The sequence below is a fragment of the Curcuma longa genome, chromosome 11, assembly GCF_044706935.1.
Source record: "Curcuma longa cultivar G26 ecotype Majalengka, Jawa Barat chromosome 11, ITB_CL_G26_1.1, whole genome shotgun sequence".
Classification (NCBI taxonomy): Eukaryota; Viridiplantae; Streptophyta; class Magnoliopsida; order Zingiberales; family Zingiberaceae; genus Curcuma; species Curcuma longa.
Window position 1 is genome coordinate 21,836,567 of NC_133871.1, and position 19,986 is coordinate 21,856,552.

Here is a 19,986-nt window from a genome sequence, read left to right on the forward strand (position 1 = left end):
CGTTATATTAAAGACTATATAAATATATATAGTATTATATTGCGAGTGAGCGAGCTCGCAGTTTTGCTCAAAGATTCTTCAATTCGCCTGCAGAAAAAAGCTTCCCTTCTTTTTATATGTACTAATTATATATGATATCCCAGAGGCACAGCCCCATGATCAGCAGGCACCACTACCTTCTCCTTTATAAATAGAGGTCAATCCATCCTCTCTCTCGTCATCACATTATATCGCAGTTCCAAATTAAATCCAACAATTAATTGCCATCGAAATGTACCGTGGAAGCAGCTCAAATCCTTCTGGTAAACTCCTGTTTGTATCATAATCGATCTGTAAGTATTTTAGAAACGGTTAAGTTTCCACGCATGCAGGTGGTAAGTCTGCAGCGAGGAGGTTCGTGGAGTATGGCAGGACCTACGTGGTGAGGCCCAAGGGGAGACACCAGGCGACCATTGTGTGGCTCCATGGTTTAGGCGACAACGGATTAAGGTCAGACACCAGACCAAATGCTGTTTATTTCACTGGTGCAACCAGAGAGAGAGAGAGAGAGAGAGAGAGAGAGAATATATAACATAATTCCATCTTGTTTACATGAGCAGCTGGTCCCAGTTTCTGAAATCACTTCCTCTGCCAAATGTAAGTGCAATTACGAGCTTCATGATCATGCTCTCGGACAGTCCAGTCCATCTAATTGGAACTTCAAAGTTGTTTTCCTGCAGATTAAGTGGATATGTCCGACTGCTCCTACGCGACCTGTGGCCATGTTTGGTGGATTTGCCTGCACAGCATGTAGATCTGCATTCTAATTGAATGAAGCATTTTTTTTTTCTTCTTCTTCTTCTTCTTCAGTTTGTGATATACGTACGTTCTCTGAAAAATGGTAAGCATCGTTTTTTTCTTTTGTTCTTTCTGATAGGGTTTGATGTCATGGAAATCAAAGAGGATGGCCCTGATGATGTTGACGGACTGGATGCTTCGGCCGCACACATTGCGAATCTTTTATCTTCTGAGCCATCTGATGGTGCTTTCTTCTTCTTCTTCTTCTTCTGCTTCTTCCTTTTTTGTGTTATTGTTTCCATCGATGCTAAATTCATTTGCTCTCTGCTCGAATTCATCCAGTGAAACTCGGGATTGGTGGATTCAGTATGGGTGCTGCGACTGCCTTGTACTCTGCATCATGCTTTGCATACGGCAAGTACGGAAATGGCAGCCCATACCCCATCAACCTCAGTGTAACTGTCAGTCTCAGCGGTTGGCTTCCATGTTGCAGGTCTGCAAATTCTCTTCGTTTCAGAATAGTCGTCATTTTAGGAGATCGAATAACCACATTATTTCTGACATGAATTCAAAACAGGACTCTGAAAACAAAGGTCGAAAGTTCACATGATGCGGCGAGGAGAGCTGCTTCCATGCCAGTCTTGCTCTGCCATGGAAGAGGTATTTATCAGACAGCTACGATATATAGAACAAAAAGAAGAAGATTTTGTTTTCTTATTTTTGAACTGCAGGGGATGGAGTCGTTTCCTACAAGCTCGGGGAAAGATCTGCAGAGATTCTAAGAATCTCTGGGTTCAGAAATCTCATGTTTAAGACCTTTAATGCGTATGTTCTCAGCTAGCATTTAAATTTTCAGCTCAAAATGACCTTTAATATTTAAACCTTTACTCGATGAGATGGAATTGGGCAGGCTCGAACACTACACTGTACCTGACGAGATGGGTGCTGTCTGCGAGTGGCTTACGGCGAGGCTACGGCTCGAGGGGCCTCGCACTTAGACGAGAGGAGAAATGGACTATAGAAGCCATCGTATTTCTTCTATGCATGCATGAATGGTGGTTGTGATATTGCTTAGCAAGTCTTGTTGCATTTCTTCTTTGAATTTGCAGTGTGTTAATGGATACATGCATCTTTGTTCACCAGTGAATGATGGATGGCCTTTATTATTTTGTTGTAAGTACGACCACGATGAAATACAGAGCTACTACAATCTACGTATTAGTTGAGAAACTACAATTTCATCACCAGCTGCGATTGCATATTCATTGTTCATTCATTTTTATTTTATTAAATTTCACATTCAATTAATTTTATGATAATGTCCATTTGAAATCCTTGATATACGTTGTTATATTAACAATGTCTGTCCCCGGGGCAATGGTGACCAGGGACCTACGGTTCGATCCCCAACTACGACGTATTTACAAGAATTTTCTTCCAAATGGGAAACGCAATCAAAGGATGCTGAGCATTTGGATTGGTCGCCATATGTGCTTTCCGATTTATCCTGGTGGTCGGTAGAAAATTTTGTGGGACCGAACCGACCACCTCCAGGGATTAAGTCCATGACACTAACTGGGATTTATCATTAATAATTCTCAATTTTTAAATATATTTTTAATTAAAAATTTATTTACAAAGCGTTTGAAGTGACATTTATTTTAGTTTCAATTATAAAAATAACTGCATATTATAATTGAAATAACAAGTCCAATTTTTAATCTTTTAACTTTCGTAGAAAACAACCACTTAATTTTGTTCATAATTTTATTGAATTTATTATAAATCAGGCTTTTTATTTATTTATTTATTATTATTATTATTTTACAATAACTGATCTAATTTCCGTTTGCTTCCTTTTTTTTATTGTCAATGTGTAGCGTGGATTGGCATCCCAACAAAACCCTAACAACTCGCCGCCGGCGATTTTTCGAGGGCGGTCGTTCGTTATCGTCGTCCATCGCCGAAATTTATCCCTCGCCAAGGTCCCTCGCTCGCTGTCGGCGGCGTAATCAACTCTTCCTATGGATGCGGAGCCCAAACCATTCCGCCTCTTCTCCAGCATCAAGAAGTCCAACCCTCCAGCTCCCGCCTTACCCTCCCGCATCCCAGATCCTACTTCCAATGACTTCGAACACGAACGCGGCAATGCCGACGCCGTCGGTCCGGCTTCCTTCGCCGAGCTTGGCCTCTCCGAGTGGGCTGTCGATACCTGCCGTGAGCTGCGAATTGAACGCCCCACCACAGTGCAGAGCCGCTGTATTCCGCGTATCCTAGCTGGTGATGATGTGCTAGGGATTGCTCAGACCGGCAGCGGAAAGACTGCAGCCTTTGCCCTTCCTATCCTCAATCGCTTGGCTGAGGACCCCTACGGTGTCTTCGCCCTCGTAGTCACTCCCACCAGGGAGCTTGCCGTTCAGCTTGCGGAGCAATTCAGGGCGTTTGGTTCATCGCTCAACCTAAGGTGCACGCTCGTCGTCGGTGGTATGGACATGCTCAGTCAGGCACGGGCCCTCTCCCAACGACCACATGTAGTCGTTGCGACCCCAGGGCGGATCAAGGTTTTGCTGGAGCAAGATCCTGATTTACCTGCTGTTTTTTCAAAGACAAAGGTGAAAATTTGCTTGCTATATATTGCCGAGTGAAAGTCCAAAGAGTATCTTTAGGTTGATAAAACAAAAAACAGTATTTCCACCAAAAGAGGAAAATAATAGTGTTGACTTCAATAATTACTCTCTTACAAATTAAGTAGCCTACGTTTTATCAAACTTGATATATCGTCTCCCTTTTATGTTTTATGGAGATTGTTCAAGCATTTTCTAAGAACTATTTTAAGTTGTGCAATGAAAGATTAATAGTTTTATTTGTTGCATGATATTTAACTCGGAAAATTTTAGTGTTTTATTATGCCCAGGCATGCTTTGCTTTTGTTTCAGTCTTCTACCACTGTAGATTAGCATTAAATACAGTGAGTTCTTGTTGGCTGCAAAATTTTGGGTTTACGATGAGATTTCCTTTATTCTGATGACCAATTTTGGTCTGGACTGGTATGAAAAGTACCTTACAGTAACTAACAAAAATGCTGTACCTTACAGTGAGTTCTTGTTATGCATAACTGTGGTAGTTTTGTTCTTACACTATATATAAATAATGGCTACAAATTTTTTCATCATACTTGAAACAGTGTAGATGCAGACAGAGTGACTAACTTTGCTCCAAGTTATGTAATTTTGTTTGCAATATCAGATGTGTCTTCAACACAGATGTGCTAAATGTAAATCCATACATGTATAAATTGGTAGTTGTATCTGGAATTGAATCCATTTGGTCTACTAGCAACTATGATTTAGCAGATGAATAAGCTATATAGCAACAGACAAACTAATTCTTAGTGATGGTTGCTTAATATTATCCTAATTGCGGCTAGCATTGGGTTCAGTGCTAGATGAATTAGATGCAATCAGGTGGCTTTGTATAACAAGAAAATAAATCATTCATCGGCAACAACATTAAATTTTTTATTTCTAACTTAAGTTAGCATGACTAGCTGTCTTGGAAAGAATTTCAGTTTGAGTCGCTGCAATGAGTTGAAACCTAGTAGGGAGATTAAAATTTAGTTTTTTCCTTCTTGCCCCAACTATTTAGTAATCTTGATCTTATCAAGTTATGACCTATGTTTACAGGGTAACTCTTTGGAAAGATATCTTCATTTGATTTTTTTGAGAAGCATCATAAAAACAAAGTATGTGATTGTCTGGTGGAGATGTGAACAAAAGTATGACTGGAAATTGTTTTTTTTCTCTTGCATTAAACAAAGCTTCTCATCCTTTGTATGTTTAGTTTGTTAAAACTTCTATATCACTTCTTATTGTCTGCTTTCTGAGCATTAAAGTTTCAAGATTTATGATATTTATGTGTCTTATTTCTTTTCTTTCAGTTTCTAGTTTTGGACGAGGCAGACCGAGTATTGGATGTTGGCTTTGAGGAGGAACTTCGGGTTATATTTAAATTTCTGCCTAAGAGTCGGCAAACACTTTTGTTTTCTGCAACTATGACCAGTAATTTACAGGCCTTGCTTCAAATATCTGGAAATAGGTCATACTTTTACGAGGGATATGAAGGATTTAAAACAGTTGATTCTTTAGAACAACAGTTTGTTATCACTCCCAAGAATCTTAAGGATGTGTACCTGTTTCACATTTTGTCGAGAATGGAGGAGAGAAATATCCGATCAGTCATGGTATTTGTTTCCACTTGCAGGTATGTTTGTAGTTGGACGTTTTGATCAGAATAGTCTTTCATTTGGTATATTGTAATTGTTCATCTAATCTTGAAAACTGGAGATACATCTTATGTTGGTTTTGTTATGATGTGAAATCAATTCAAGTGAAACATGAATGTGTTAATATTCACTAAGATATGGAAGCTAATTTAACATTATTTAATTGATTATATATTCTAAAATGTCTTATACTAACTTTCATGGTAATCTATAATTTGCTTTTCTAAAGTAGTTTTCGCTTCCGTGCCAGCATTTGGAGAATATCTTTAGGAAGGTGGGGCTTTGATAAAGTATTCTTTTGAGTATACACTTCCCAACACCCCACTTGCACTCAAAGATGCTTTTAAAAGTGCTCTCAAACACACCTAAGTAATGCATATGCAATGCACCTAGTGATTTCAAAAACATTTTGTTCTTCTATTTTGCTTCATTCATTTTCTGTTGTCTATTTAAAGCACTACAATCATTGGGAAATAGGAATATATCTTAATATGGTTATTTTGGTAACAAACAATGTGATAAAATCTGATGCTATATTATTTAAGACAATACTTCACTTACCCATAATGCTTTTCAATATCTTCACTATTTCATTCCTTAGCAACAGTTTGTATTCATCAAAGATAATCTTCTAGTTTCGATGTTATTACCAGCATTGCTGCCTCTGGCTTTTTACTGGTTATCATGAAAGTGTTTCCCTGAAAATGGAGCAATGACTATCTGTCAGGCCTATACAAGCACTAGAATTTGTTCATCTGGTAGACATAGTACATCTGAGCATCAAAGAAAATTTCTTATACCATTTAAGAACTTGACATTGCTTATTATATAATTTTACTCACGCATCAATTGGAAATTTTTTGCGAACATAATTTATTATATCCATACCTTTATGGGTTAAAGCCTTTTATGTGTTTTAGAAGATACATAGTAGGACTGAGCACTAGAGTCCATTCATCTGGTAGACATACTCGGACTGTGCATCAAATAGACTTTCATATACTATCTATCAACATGAAATTGTTTATTTATGGATTCTCTTTCCCATCAGTTGGCATTTTTTTGCAAACAATAACCTATCGTATCTCTCCTGTTTGGCTTGAAGCACTTTATGTGTTTTGGAAGAGACATCTAATGCGAGAATCCTTCTTTTTTAAGCTAGGGGCACTATTAACTCTTGGTTATGTGCATGCAGAAGTTGTCACCTTCTGAGTGTGCTCCTGGAAGAATTGGACCAGTCCGCAGTGGCTCTGCACTCTCACAAGGCCCAAAAACTGAGACTTTCTGCATTAAGTCGGTTTAAATCTGGTCAAGTTCCTATTTTGCTTGCCACTGATGTAGCAAGCCGTGGTTTGGATATTCCAACAGTTGATCTCGTAATCAACTATGACATTCCCAAGTAGATGAACAAACTTTAGATTTTCTTGGATCCTCTAACTGTTTGATGTCATTCCTACTTATTGGTATTTTCAATTCTGAAGGTATGCAAGGGACTATGTTCATCGTGTTGGACGAACTGCAAGAGCAGGCAGAGGAGGACTTTCTATAAGCTTTGTCACCGAGGTCTGGCATCATGATCATGAAATCATCATCACCTGTATTATGAATTGCTGATTATTAACCACAAAACATTTAACTAATGATTTACTATTGCAACTATAATTTTTCACTAGACAGGTATATTTACCCTGTTCCTTATGGTGCAGAATGATTTGGATCTCATTCATGAGATAGAGGCTGTTATCCAAAAACAATTAACAGAATACAAATATGAAGAAAACGCCTTTAAAGATGATCTGTCAATGGTATGGTTCCATTAATCTGTCATATTTATCCAAGATCAAGCTACTTACTGTCTCTAGATTTTTTTTCATTTGATTTTGTAAGTTTTCAAGGTTTAAGTTGTGTATGCCTTGACCAATATTTAACATAAACATCAATCGCTGATTTTCAATTTGAAGTATAAGCTTGGTACGATGGGTACAGAATTTTTACGGACTTGCTACTGATGGAACCTCTGTATTACCTAATGTATAGACTGCACCTCTAAGTAATAAAGGGTTAATGCTTACAATCTCTCTCCCAAATAAATGGTGTATATCCATGACTTGGACATAGTTACCTAGGTTGCAAGTGACCACCTTATTGTCAAATTAGGCCCTCATCCTCTTGTATTTCTTGTCAGAAGATTAAAAATATATAGACTTGATAAACATGCATGCTTCACAAATTGTGTCAGAGTTTGTGTCTATTATTTTAACTGTGTTATGATCAGTATGGATTTTTTACAAGTAGAATGCCAAACTTAAGGAGAGCCGATTCAGTTTTGTGTTCCTATCCATGAACAAATTGAAACTTCTAGTTTTGAAGGTCGAAGGCAGTGAAGATAAAAAGAAGAGGTATGGAACAGCATGCAGTGTAGGTAGATAGCCAGGAAGAAAGCGGAAAGAGAGACAGAAGATGAAAGGTTTTAAGCTTGTTGATTTGGATGAATGAATAAGAAAAAAAATGATAAACCCCAATTAGCCTCATTGACTATCCCTGGGGTGACCGGCCCGGCCCGACCACACGGAAGTTTCCTACCGGCCACTAGGGTAAATCGGGAAGTGCAGCGGCCAGCCTAGACACCCAGCATCCTTTGATTGCGCTCCCTATTTGAAGGAAAATTCCTGCAAATACACCGTAGCTGGGGATCGAATGGGTGCTTATTCCTACCGCGGCACCATTGCCCCGGGGACGGATGAATGAATAAGAGGGAAGACGACAGGGGGAGGAAGAGAGAGAGAGGGAGGGAGAAACAATAAAAACACATAAAATGGGTGCTTATGTGTTTTTTTCCTCCTCTCCTATTCATCCACCCTTATAAACAAGCCATTTTAAATTTGAGAAGTCTAAAGAGTGAAGAAAAGAAACTGAGAACCACAATGTCCTAAGCCTTTGCTATTCTTCTTGAAAAAGTGAAGAGAATTGAGTTCAATTGATTGATATTTGAAGCAACCACATTCTTTTATTAAATGAGATATGTAGTAGTTCAGCTCATTGTCATTTCTTGTTCACCATAGTATCATCAAGGATTTCTCATTAGCCCTTTTGATAAATTAAGGTACTGGAAATTGTGGTTTGTCTGGTTAGTTTATGGTGTTGAATCAATATTCGACAAACTCTGTGCTACCTTGGCATAAGCTACTCGTATTGGTTCCATGGCCAGGAGTTTGAGGATGCCCGTGTGGCTAACAAACAAGACAAGTTCTCAATATATTTTGTCAATCCTTCACATGTTGAAATTATTCTCTTAATTCTTCAGTTTCGATAGAATAGAACATAGTTATCCAGGTACAATGGTTAAGCAAACATTCTTTTGATGCTATTTTAATTCAGACCATCATCATAAAGGAACATTGGGTGTCTGGATTTCATATTCCAGTGTTGCAAGGAATTTCCACACCAGCTAAATTGCCTTATGTTAACTTTATCGCAAAGTGCAGGTCTTCAAAGCTAGACGCGTGGCCACGATGAAAATGGTAGATGATGGTTTTGAAGATACAGCACGAGAAAGAAAAGCACAGAAGCTTAGGACCTTATCAGAAAAAGGCCTGGTAAAGAAGCGGAAACGGCAGGACAGAAAAGTAGCAGCATGATTCGCTTTTATCAAGTAGCAACAATTCGTTGGCTGATCATAGGACATCCGCTGAATGTGCTACTGGAGTGATTCTTCGTCGTCCCAAGTGTTATGGATCACAGCCTTGTAAAATGTAGACAAATTTTGTTTTATTCAAATGGTTGGATAGACTGCTATTTGTTTGCCTCAACAACCATTTCATTGAATCTTATGCATAGCTCCTTCATCTTCTCCTGGTTGATGAGATTAATTACAGTCTCCCTTGTGGTGTTCTCAACATTTCAATTGGTATGCACACTTGTAGTGGCAATTAAATAAAAGAATGAAGCATTTCATTCCACTTGTTATTCTATTCGATTTTTATGTATTCCAGATCAAATGAGGGATTTAATAGTCTAATATGAGAATGATAGATGCTGAAACAATACCAGTGTTTTTTTCCTCCACTTGTCAAGTTTGATCTAATTGACAAAATGAGAATTAAAAAAAATAATTTTAATATATATAAAAAGCCGAGATTAATGACCTACTCTTTCAATTCTATGCCACAACTTTGTAAAGGATTCAAGCACGTCTCTGTGAGCAAGTCGGCACGAAGAGCGAACCTTCTCTAAAGCGGCTTTAGTGACAAATGTGCGTATTCCCCCTTGCTGAAAGTTTTTGATCGCATACAAACACCTAATTTCTGTGTGCTGGGGTTACTCCTTTAAATTTCACATTCTTTGAGGACTTTTATTTCATGTATCTTGTGGTAATGCTCAGGTTCTATTAATGAAACTATCAACCGCCCACTCTATATCCGCTCGTTCGGCGATCGATGGCTCTCAGAACCCTAAACCCGCCATGGCCTCGGAGGCCAGAACCCTCGTTCCTGATCGATGTCCGGACGACCCTCCACCTCCCTCCGAGAAGATCGGCCTTCCCTCCTGCCAGCGTCGCTGTCGGCGCCTGCGCCTCCCGACAGATCACCGCCGGGAATGGTCGGGTTTGGGATCCCGTTGTAGGTGGCGAGGCGAGGAACGGGGTGCGGAAGAGTGTCGATCTCACGACGCTGGGGAACCTCTGCGTAGACATCGTTCTCGGTGTCCCGAGCTTGCCGCCGGCGTCCAAGGAGGAGCGGCGGGCGTACATGGAACGGCTGGCAGCTTCGCCTCCTGATAAGGTTGGTAGGAATCCCATTCGTTCGCTTTCTGGCAATTTTTCTTTCCTTTACTGGATTTACTCTTTTTTCTGAGAACACAAAAGGCCTCGTCTGTCTTTGCATTTTAAGAGATTGCTCGCTTTGATATTCTAGAAAAAAAGGTACATGAAGGGTCTACATTGACTGATACTGTTATTAGATTATGATACTACCCTGAGATTCTGTTCATGTTTTTCAAAACATTTGTTAAATACAAGAAATTTATTTTGATGGTATATAAGCTTCATTATGGTTTTAAATTGTCATGATGTTTTATTATTAAACAATTAAGATCTGATGCTTCTAATTATGCTCATTTTTCATGCATCTCCCAGTGTTTAAACAACTCAACAATCGACCAAATAAAACAAATTCCTTGTTTTCAGTTCCTGAGGATTGTTATCTAGAGGTAGAGAAGAAAGTTATCAATTTGTTGGGAAGATAGTATCAAGATACAAGCAACTAGAAGAAATTGTATTGCATTATTTTTCACATTGTCACCCTTTTATAGCCATTGTAATGAAGTAATAGGAATACTGAAGAAACGAGCTTAATCTTGGCTTGGCTAGTACATTGAAATCAGAACTCTTGTATTATTTTTTGTTTGTGTCAAAATTTACCTTCCATGAGTGAGTAGCACTGAAATTTGAACTTGATTTGCTATATGGCTCTGGTAAATGCGCTATAAACCTTTTCCCCTCTTTTGTCTAGAAATTTTGGGAAGCTGGTGGTAACTGCAACTTGGCCATTGCTGCATCAAGGCTAGGACTATTGTGTTTAACCCTTGGTCATGTTGGCGATGAAATTTATGGGAACTTTCTCCTTGAGGTGCTTGAGGATGAGAACATTAATTTTTTAGGAATGAGTAAAAATGTTGATGAAACTTCTAGTATTACAGATTACCAAACTCTTTTGTGCTGGGTACTGGTTGATCCATTTCAAAAGCATGGTTTCTGCAGGTAGACTTTTGCATCATCAATTTTTTTTTATCGTTTCACTGTTTATTGCTACTTGTATTGAAAATGTTAAAACATTAATGGCTTCATTCTTATCTTAATGCATAATTCTTTCAAGTACAGCTTTGCTGATTTCAGTGAGGAACCTGCATTTAGTTGGATGACTGAGCTGACAGAAGAGATTAAGATAGCTATCCAGCAAGCTAAGATATTATTCTGCAATGGTTATGCATTTGATGAATTCTTCCCTGATTTGATCATCTCTTCACTTGATTGTGCTATTAGTTGTGGAACATCAGTATTTTTTGATCCTGGCCCACGTGTAAAAACTCTTTCAAATGGAACCCCTCGAGAACAGATGGCACTTCAGCAATTTCTGAGGCAAAGTGATGTTCTTCTTTTTACTTCAGATGAGGTCCACTCTTCAACTATTTTTTATTATTTTGATCTCTTACACGTTATCAAACTTGCAGTATCTTCAAAAAATGTGCAGCTATTTGACAAAATAAATATCAGCATATGCCATTTCATGTATTGCTCGATTTTTTTATTTACTTCTTTCTTATGATAATTATTTTAGCATGCTTTACATAGGTCTGAATGCTGTGTATTTTATTTGCACTTAGCTACAACACTCAGTTTTAGCAGTGGGAATCATAATGGAGGTAAGGACTAGACAGCTAGATTCTGTGTGTGTATTCGTCAATAAATCTCTAGTGTCTACTTACAGACCATTAATTCTTAGATCTGCTCTTAGATTTCACAGTTTCTTGGAGACCTTTCAGGATTGTTTGAATTGGTTCATAATCTCTGCTTGCTTTACTTATTTATTCAGTATTCTAAAATAATCCCAGAAAATATAGTTGATGCAAAATGTCTTCAGCTATGTTTTCTTTTAAAGAGCGATTAAACATTATCCTGAAATATTTGAATTGGAATCAGAAGAGGTTGAGGAGAGACTCTGGTGACAGAGAGAACTTGTCAGATAAGGTTTAGTTTATAGAGTGAATTTTTACAGTCTGTTACTTAACCAATCTATTCTGAGATAAACTTGCCAGAGTTGGTCCATTGATGATCTGGCAACAAAGAAGTAAATAGCACGTTCAGTAAAGGTCAAGGGGTTCATCTTTTGAGTGGGTTTCATTCCTAGCTGACCCAATTGAACCAGCTGTCCAGTTCAACTTTTAAAACATTGGTTCCGGTGGCAGGCTTCCTACATTCAGGGATGAAAAACACTTTAGCCAAAAAAAAAAACACATGTACAGAAAATGCATGATTTCAAGAATAGACTTGCCTATACCAATGATTGTATATTGAAGAAACACTGAGGTGAAGTTAACTATCTACCATAGACAGGATCATTTGTGTTGGACAAATTATTGTTCTGTATAGATCTGGAATTGCTTTTAAACTCTAATGGATGAAAGTGTACCATGATTATAGAGTAAGAAAGAAGACTTAGAAAACATGGATAGAAAAGAAAATAATGTATGTAATTGACTGGCAAACTTGGAAAAAACAAAACAAAATTCTATCCTGGGTTGTGCTTGTAGGAACGTTATTCAAAACTGGATAACCTCGTTAAACTCCAAAAATCAGTTTTCTTTTCAAACAACTATGACATTGTATGTTCATGCTTCTCTTGTATTCTCTTTGAGTTCTTCACATCTTCCTTAACAATTAAGTTTTATTCAATAGGGGCCTAGACTTCTGTATTCAGTTACTAAATACAGCAGTAAATGCACTAAACTAGAGAGGTTAAACCTATTTTTTGTCAACAAAGTAAAGACATTGTTCATCAAAAGTTACATTTTTCCTGACTGAGCAACTGTGTGAACTTTGCTTTTAGTCGGGGATTCTATAGCAATCACTGCACTCAAATAAGTTAAATTGTCATGGTTTGAGTGAGCCAATTGAAGCCCCCAGGACATAGTTGAGTTGGTTATGGCTATGAATTACTGAAGTAGGCAAGGGTCGAATCTCGATGAAGCCGAGGCAATGCTCTCCTCCGTTGTACTGCAGCTTCCCGATTAACCTTCTCACATATGGTCGTGGGACCGACCGTCTGGGGCCGTTTGGGTGGCGGATTCCACCTTTGCTGAATAGTGAGCCAATTGAAGACTACAATATACAAGTATACAGATGTTCTACTTAGCCTGTACAATTTGTCATTGTTTGAACCACATAAAGAGCATATTGCTTATGCAGTGCAGCTAATAGCTGCATCTACCTGGGAGAACATATGGTTTTATTTTGATACAAACATGTGTCAGTTCTCATTTCCATTTTTTTATTTACCGCGTATATCTTTTGTGATTTGATTAAGACCTTTATCCATTCTTATTTTTATTTAAATTTGGGTAATTATTATTTGGAAAAAATTAAAAATAATTGAATCTTCCACTGAGGTCCCTTTTCTTCAATTTGTCTCATGCTCCTCTCTCCCTTTATCCAAATAGTAACCAACCAAAAAGAATCATTGGTTGAAATGTATAATATTTAGCATTTTAATTACATGCTCAATTCACTTGATAGGAGTTTCTAACAGGATTACTTTCATGCATGTAGATGTCTAAACAATCCAACTTTGAATGAACAACGAATGCTGATTATAATATTGCAGGTTGAGACACTGACTGGGATCCACAATCCTATTGAGGCAGGAAAGGCATTGATCAGAGAAGGTGCACGAACAAAATGGGTCATTATTAAGATGGGTGCCAAAGGATCAATTTTGATCGACCACACCACTGTGTCATGTGCTCCCTCATTCAAGGTATAGTTTGCTGTATCAGTTTAAGCCTACCATTGAAGGTCCACGATCTCTGTTTTGCTTCAGCCTCCTAAACACTGCTTTTATGAAACTAATTTATGCTCGGGTTACTGCCACTACATGCTTTAATTTGATCCTCAATTCTCAACAGGTAAATGTTGTTGATACTGTGGGGTGTGGCGATAGTTACACTGCAGCCATAGCTTTTGGATTTCTACATGGCATGCCTGCGATTAACACATTAACACTAGCAAATGCAATAGGTGCTGCAACTGCAACTGGTTGTGGAGCTGGTAGAAATGTTGCTCATTTGAACAAGGTATTAGAACTACTCAAGCAGTCAATTCTCAATGAGGATGATAATTTTTGGAATAAACTAATTTGTGGGAATTCTTTGAACAACGAAGTTTTGCTTCTATCAAAAGTCTCCATAAACGGACACAACCATGGTCTTATCCGCGTTCCCATTTCCAGTGTAGTTCCGAAATTACTGACAATATTTGAAGGTGCCTTTAAAAGCACGGTGTCAACTTGATTAGGAATTTGTACTTTAGTCTCATGTTGTTTATATCACTTAATATACATGCATTTACGAAAATTTGTGGCAGAATGCCCAAGTGGCTGTTTTATGAAATTTTGATAATAAACACAGAAATGTTCATTTTGCTTATACCAAAGGATTTGTTTAGTGCTGTCCGATCTCACACCTAAGAAATCTTTTTTTTATTGTTTCATTGTTTTTTTCTGATTTAGCTTGGATGCAGACAATATAGTGCATGGATTTGATTAATTTGGTTTATCTCGTGTTGTTTATTGGCGTTTGATATTTTGGATAAAATCGAAGTTCTCAGACTAATTTTCATCCATCCTATGGTGGGTTAATATTTTCAATTATTTTTGTTGAAAACTGAAAATATCGACTGGTAGGCATGTAAAAATTGGAAACCTTGGGATGGATGAAAATCTTGGTATTGGATGATCTTTTACATTTTAAGGGGATAATAGACATTGGATGCATCTATATTCAGATTTATTGGAAGTATTTATCAACTTAAGTAGCTACCAGTTTATTGGGACTATAATAGACATTGTATTCAAGAATATTTTGTCCATCTATTATTTTATGCCTTCTTTGACTCTCACATGTAACTGACCATGTTGTCCCAGACGTTACACAATTTCGAGCAGTTCTGTGCTCAATTTTGTTTATTTGTCCATTTACTTACTCGCCTTCTCTGATACTGACAATGATGATGTTCACTTTATAAAATTATAATTGGTTGTGCAGGTATACGAGTTGATTTTTTGACTGTGATAAATATGATATATAGGTAATGAGCCTTCTTTTGAATGTTTCATTTTCTTCTTCTTAATATTTTTAAATTTCAATTGTAGTCTTTGGTGATCTTAAAGTTGACTCTTGTTATGGAAGACAACACGATGATGGCATTAATTTTTTTATATTAGGTATTTAATTTATATCGATTGATTAATTTTGTGGAAATGAGTTAACTTGGGACATGTCGTTTTGTTCAAACTCTACAAATTGTGCAACATGATACGATTTTAAAGAAGCTTGGTCTTTTTTTATGATCGCAGAGAATTTAGACTACCCAAAAGTGCCGCTGCTGTACTCGATTATCATCGTTCGATGTTCAGAAGTCGAGATCAAACACGAATAAGTCGCAATTCTCTTTTCTTTCCTTTTTTTTTAATCTTTAGATATGTTTGATTTTTCTTATTAGTTCTTCCAATAGGATGCAACTCAATTGCCATCTCCGCCGTTGATGTGCACCTGAACATTTACAAAAACCTGAAAAATTTTGAGTTCTTGGTAAATTAATCGATCGAATTAACAGGCGACCAAAAATTAGTCTCCGTGCATTGCTTCTTGAGTAATCTCTCGTCCGTCGGGCTCAACTCTACGCGCTTGCTCCCCTTTGCCGCGGCTCCGCCGGCCGCCGGCATCCTAACGACGATGTCGACCCCAAAGAGCCTCACGACCTCGACAGCTGGGTTCGGCGTCGCAGATGCCACCGTCTGCGTGCGCCGACCTTGGCCGGAGCGGGTCCTCCACCCGATAAAGAGGAGCTTCTCAGAGCCGGTGGAGCGCTGGAAGGTGATGACGTCGCCGGCCCGGAGACCCTTCTCCTTCACGAACCGGCTCCATCCCTTGGTCAGCACGTAGCTCTGGCTGCTGCCCCAGTACGAGTACCGGAACCGCCACACCTTCCCGTCGGCGGCGTCCTCGAAGTGGAGCAGCATGCCCTTAACGGCGGCCGTCGTCGCCGGGAAGTGCTTCTCCGCGTGCTGCTTGGGGATCACCAGACGGTTCAACTTCCCCACGTCGCTTGGCGTCACCGCCTTCTCGAAGAGCTGCACCCTGTGCTGCGGCGCCGCCGCCCCAAATCCCGGCGAACCGAGCCCGAGGCCGCCTCTCGACCGCTGTCTCGTCGCCCGCTTTCTCTTGCTCTGCTGCAGCTCGTCTCGGTAGGTGTGCTTACGGAGCATGTCGACGACCTCGTCCTTGGAGCGCGAGGCGATGAACGCCCGTTCGGCCGCGGCGTCGGGGGCCGAGGACTCGGAGAGGGGTTTGAAGTTGGTGACGGCGTCGCTGCCGCGGAAGCGCTGGACGGCGACGTCGTAGACTCGAGCAGCCTCGGCCTCGTTATCGAAGGTGCCGAGCCAGACGCGGTTGTGCTTCTCGTAGATCTGAGCGCCCCAACGCCCGTTGGGCTGCGGCACCACGCCCTTGTACCGCGACGACGGCAGCTTCTTGCGGGACTCTGCTTCGGCGCCCACCTCAGGATCCAGGACGACGCTCCCGCCGCTGCCAAGCCTACGCAAGTCAACTTTAGGAGGCGGCGGCGGCGGCGGCGGCGGAGTTGGTGCCTCCTCCTCGATGCTACTCTCCATATTCATTCAAGGAATAAATTTGGATAGCTCTAGAGATAAATAAATAGTTAAAGAGAGAACACAAATCAACAAACTCGTAGTGATCGTTATATATAGAGGAAAGGGAGAGAACATTTAATTAATTAGTTTGTTATTTATTATATCATATATTATGCTTTCTACTAGCATTGCATTCTACGCATGCATCTAATGGCATGTGGCCGGGGAGGTGGTGGGGGTCAATTCAACACACACAAAAAAGGAAGATTAAATCATTATTAATTGTTTGTTTTCTTGTGTTGGTAGCTAGCTAGCTGTGTATGGACGAAAGGAAAGGAACAGTACTGTTTTATGTGTGCAACTTGGGCATGCAAGTGGAGATTAATTATGGTGGATAGATAGAACAAACATGGGGATGGAGATATGGATGGTGGAGGGCTTCAAGTTCATGCATGATGCATGCATATAAACCCTCCCCGAGAGCTAGCTTTAAAGTGAGCTGAAAGTGAAAGTGGCATGCATGGCATTCTGTGATGTTTGTACGTCAGTGTCATTCTTTGTATGTGTCCATACATATATATTGGCAGCTGGGGATGAACATAGAATTCAGGAGCAAGTTGCTGCATTTGTTTTTTTCCCCACTTTACCTATCTGTCATTTCTGGGGATTCTTCTCATCCGTGCGTAAACTAGGGGTGGTGGATCCTCTGTATTAATTGCATCCAGGGACAGAAACAAAAGGCCAAGTTCAACTCGATCATTCCAGAATTATATTAATGAATAACCACTCGAACACAGAATCTCACATGAATATATATATCACCTTACAAAAGGAGCACAATATATGATAATAATTAATACAAGGAATTCCAGATTATGTATCAACTATGACCTTCTTAATTATTAAGGACCAGTCATGTCACCACACAAGCCTTATCCAGGATAATTTTCTGACGTATTCATACAAACTATATATATAAAGTTAGCAGCTTAGTTAGACTAATTAATCCTTCCCCATGCATGTGTTTCATGTTTTCTGTATATATATATATTTGCTTTGTTAATAATTAACTAAGTTGTCAATATACCTCATCAAGATTAATTCCATTAATCCTTAATAAACAAATGGATGCTTTCTTCTTTGGGGCATTTAATATATAGTGTTTCGATTAAGAAATCCACAGTAGTGTTTCGATTCGTTGCAACTCTTTAGTTGCTGATATTTATCTCACTTTGCCGAGATTCCTCATCCATTTCTTGACTCGTGGGAATTGCTAGCTGCAGGTTACCATGCAAGAGAGTTCCTTCAAGTTAAGCCACTAGCTGTCCTTTTTGGACCACAGAAGAAGAAGAAGAGGAGAAAGGGAAGGGAAGGTGCATGAATGCATGGGATGCAGTGAATAAATAATGATTTTATTTATTTATATTCTTTTCTAGTATAATTAAATAACGATACCTTGCTGTGGCTTGCAAGTTTGTAAATAATGATGGATAGAGATGTTAGTTTCTGGGATTCCATCGTCATCTGCATATATATAATTAATTACTTTTGTATGTGTGTGTCCTTGTTCTCGGTTTATCATCGTCGCCATCTTCTTTTTCAAAGAAACTCATCAGATAGGATTATCCTTGTCGGATGATGTAGATATGTATTAGAAACTGAGAGTTATTAGCTATTGATCGAGAATCTAATTAATATGAAATTTTTTGATGAAAGGAAAAAAGAATCGAACGATTATATTATGGCTATGGTGCGTTTGATCTTGAGAAACCTCACTAAAAATCAAAACAAGTTTAATTATGAAAAATAGAAGTTGTTAAAAGGAGTAGAAAGAAGAAAACTTTATCCTTTTGATTTTTATGTATTGGAAATGATAATTCTTAAATATTTTTAGATATAATTAACTACCTTAGCAGAATTTGAGTACAAATAACAAAAATAGAGTTATTTTTATTTTTATTATATAAATTTATATATTAAACTAATTGTGTGTGTATATATATACAAGTTGTTTACATCAAAATTTTATGAAATCTTTTTGTATATAATTCTGAACTTTTGTGAAATAATGTTAAAAAATAATTATAAATACCAATTTTTTTATAATATATAAATTAATTTCTTTATGAATTTAGGTTTTATTAAATTAGAGTTATAAAATGTAAATGTACAAAAACATCATATAAAAATTTAAAATTAAGATTTTATAAAATAAGTAATTAAAAGTTTTGATTTTTATTATTGATTCAAATTTTATAAGAAAAGGCAAATAAAATAATTGTTTTTAGTAAGGTTTTGATAACTTTTTAAAAAACAACACCATTTTGATGTTGCCAATTATCTCATCTAAATTAAGATGTTTTACGATCATGAAATAATTTTTAAAAAAATAGACTAAAGATTAAATACTATGAGATCACTAGTTTCACTGGTAATTACAAAATAACATCATAAATATACTAAATAATAATAAATTAATTAATGGAACTGTCAACTTGGAAATCATTATAATATTAATTCAGAATAGAATACAAGTGGTTAATTTTATAAAAAAAATATATGGCCTTTATATATATATATATATAATAATTAAAATTTTATAGATAATATATAATTAAATCTATCAGTATACATACTCATAAGCATTTAATATAATTTAAAAAATCAAAATAATGTGGCCTCTTCTTTCTCCATCGACCGTCGTGTGACTTTGCTAAGTTTCATTGTTAATTAATGAGGCCCATCTTATTTCGGCCCAGCCCAAATACATCGCCCCATCAAAGTGTAATCCAATTCTTTGTTTCCAATTTTCGGGATTTATTTATTTTTTAGTTTTGCCCCATGAATTTTAATTAGTAATTCAGAGGACAATTTATAATATTTAAGTTAATCCATTAATTTTTGTTGTCGTCGTCGTTTTAAGTGTAAAAAAAAACACTTTTAAATTGGAATGGTCTACCTCATCTCATCTCATCTCATCTCATGCATGTTTATACGTCAACATGAACAGATGGACGTTCATGCAGATTGGACCGTCGTGATGACTGATGATGATGGGCCAAGGTACGCCTGCTGTGCAGCGATTGGCTCAGGCCGGTTGACACCTCTAAACAACACAGCCATGAACATATTTGTCAGGCATCCAACTTTAATGGCTTCGGGGCTCGCGTCGCACAGAAAACGCGGTAGATGCTGTTCAAATCCACATCACAAAGTAGAGCAGTGCCCATCGCTAGTTAAATTCATTCGCAACCATCCAGTTAATTAATTATGCTCTGAGTCTGAAGCACAAACAAAATAAATTTAGCAGTTTATTGAAGGTGCATGCATGGTTTCTTTTTGGAATTTTGTTGTTGCTGCAGCTGCTTGCTTTCTAACTAAAGAGGCAGGCGTACAAGGTCGACCAAGGTTTGCTCCCTAAAGCAAGCGCGCGGCACAGCAACACACTCGATGGATGATTGCCGAATCATCCGCAGTTGGTCGACGGTGGAAAGCGAAGTGTCA

General features: G+C 38.2%; 4 protein-coding genes across 5 annotated transcripts; 3 read left to right on the forward strand and 1 right to left on the reverse strand.

The window, feature by feature from the left end:
* The first annotated feature begins 271 nt into the window (after nucleotides 1–271).
* On the forward strand, nucleotides 272–1,775 carry LOC141840054 (uncharacterized). Its single transcript, XM_074727940.1, has 9 exons — nucleotides 272–302; nucleotides 372–489; nucleotides 600–636; nucleotides 720–789; nucleotides 917–1,021; nucleotides 1,120–1,270; nucleotides 1,355–1,437; nucleotides 1,509–1,602; nucleotides 1,688–1,775. The coding sequence occupies exons 1-9, from the start codon at nucleotides 272–274 to the stop codon at nucleotides 1,773–1,775; spliced, it is 777 nt and encodes a 258-aa protein (XP_074584041.1).
* Nucleotides 1,776–2,776: 1,001 nt separating this feature from the next.
* On the forward strand, nucleotides 2,777–8,857 carry LOC141840799 (DEAD-box ATP-dependent RNA helicase 36). The gene is made up of 6 exons (XM_074728867.1): nucleotides 2,777–3,389; nucleotides 4,715–5,037; nucleotides 6,255–6,458; nucleotides 6,541–6,622; nucleotides 6,766–6,864; nucleotides 8,545–8,857. Exons 1-6 carry the CDS (start codon nucleotides 2,802–2,804, stop codon nucleotides 8,695–8,697), a joined length of 1,449 nt encoding a protein of 482 aa, XP_074584968.1. The 5' UTR covers nucleotides 2,777–2,801; the 3' UTR covers nucleotides 8,698–8,857.
* A 637-nt stretch (nucleotides 8,858–9,494) lies between these two features.
* LOC141840566 (uncharacterized) lies at nucleotides 9,495–14,261 on the forward strand. Of its 2 annotated transcripts, XM_074728603.1 has the most exons (6): nucleotides 9,495–9,840; nucleotides 10,570–10,817; nucleotides 10,938–11,229; nucleotides 13,438–13,590; nucleotides 13,739–13,906; nucleotides 13,995–14,261. In XM_074728603.1, the coding sequence occupies exons 1-6, from the start codon at nucleotides 9,496–9,498 to the stop codon at nucleotides 14,019–14,021; spliced, it is 1,233 nt and encodes a 410-aa protein (XP_074584704.1). In that variant the 5' UTR covers nucleotide 9,495; the 3' UTR covers nucleotides 14,022–14,261. The 2 variants fall into 2 exon arrangements, with proteins under 2 accessions (XP_074584704.1, XP_074584703.1); XM_074728602.1 differs by having other exon boundaries at nucleotides 13,739–14,261.
* A 1,140-nt stretch (nucleotides 14,262–15,401) lies between these two features.
* Nucleotides 15,402–16,550, reverse strand: LOC141840797 (AP2/ERF and B3 domain-containing transcription factor RAV1-like). Its single transcript, XM_074728864.1, has one exon. It carries the CDS (start codon nucleotides 16,507–16,509, stop codon nucleotides 15,427–15,429), a length of 1,083 nt encoding a protein of 360 aa, XP_074584965.1. The 5' UTR covers nucleotides 16,510–16,550; the 3' UTR covers nucleotides 15,402–15,426.
* Between the last annotated feature and the right edge of the window lie 3,436 nt (nucleotides 16,551–19,986).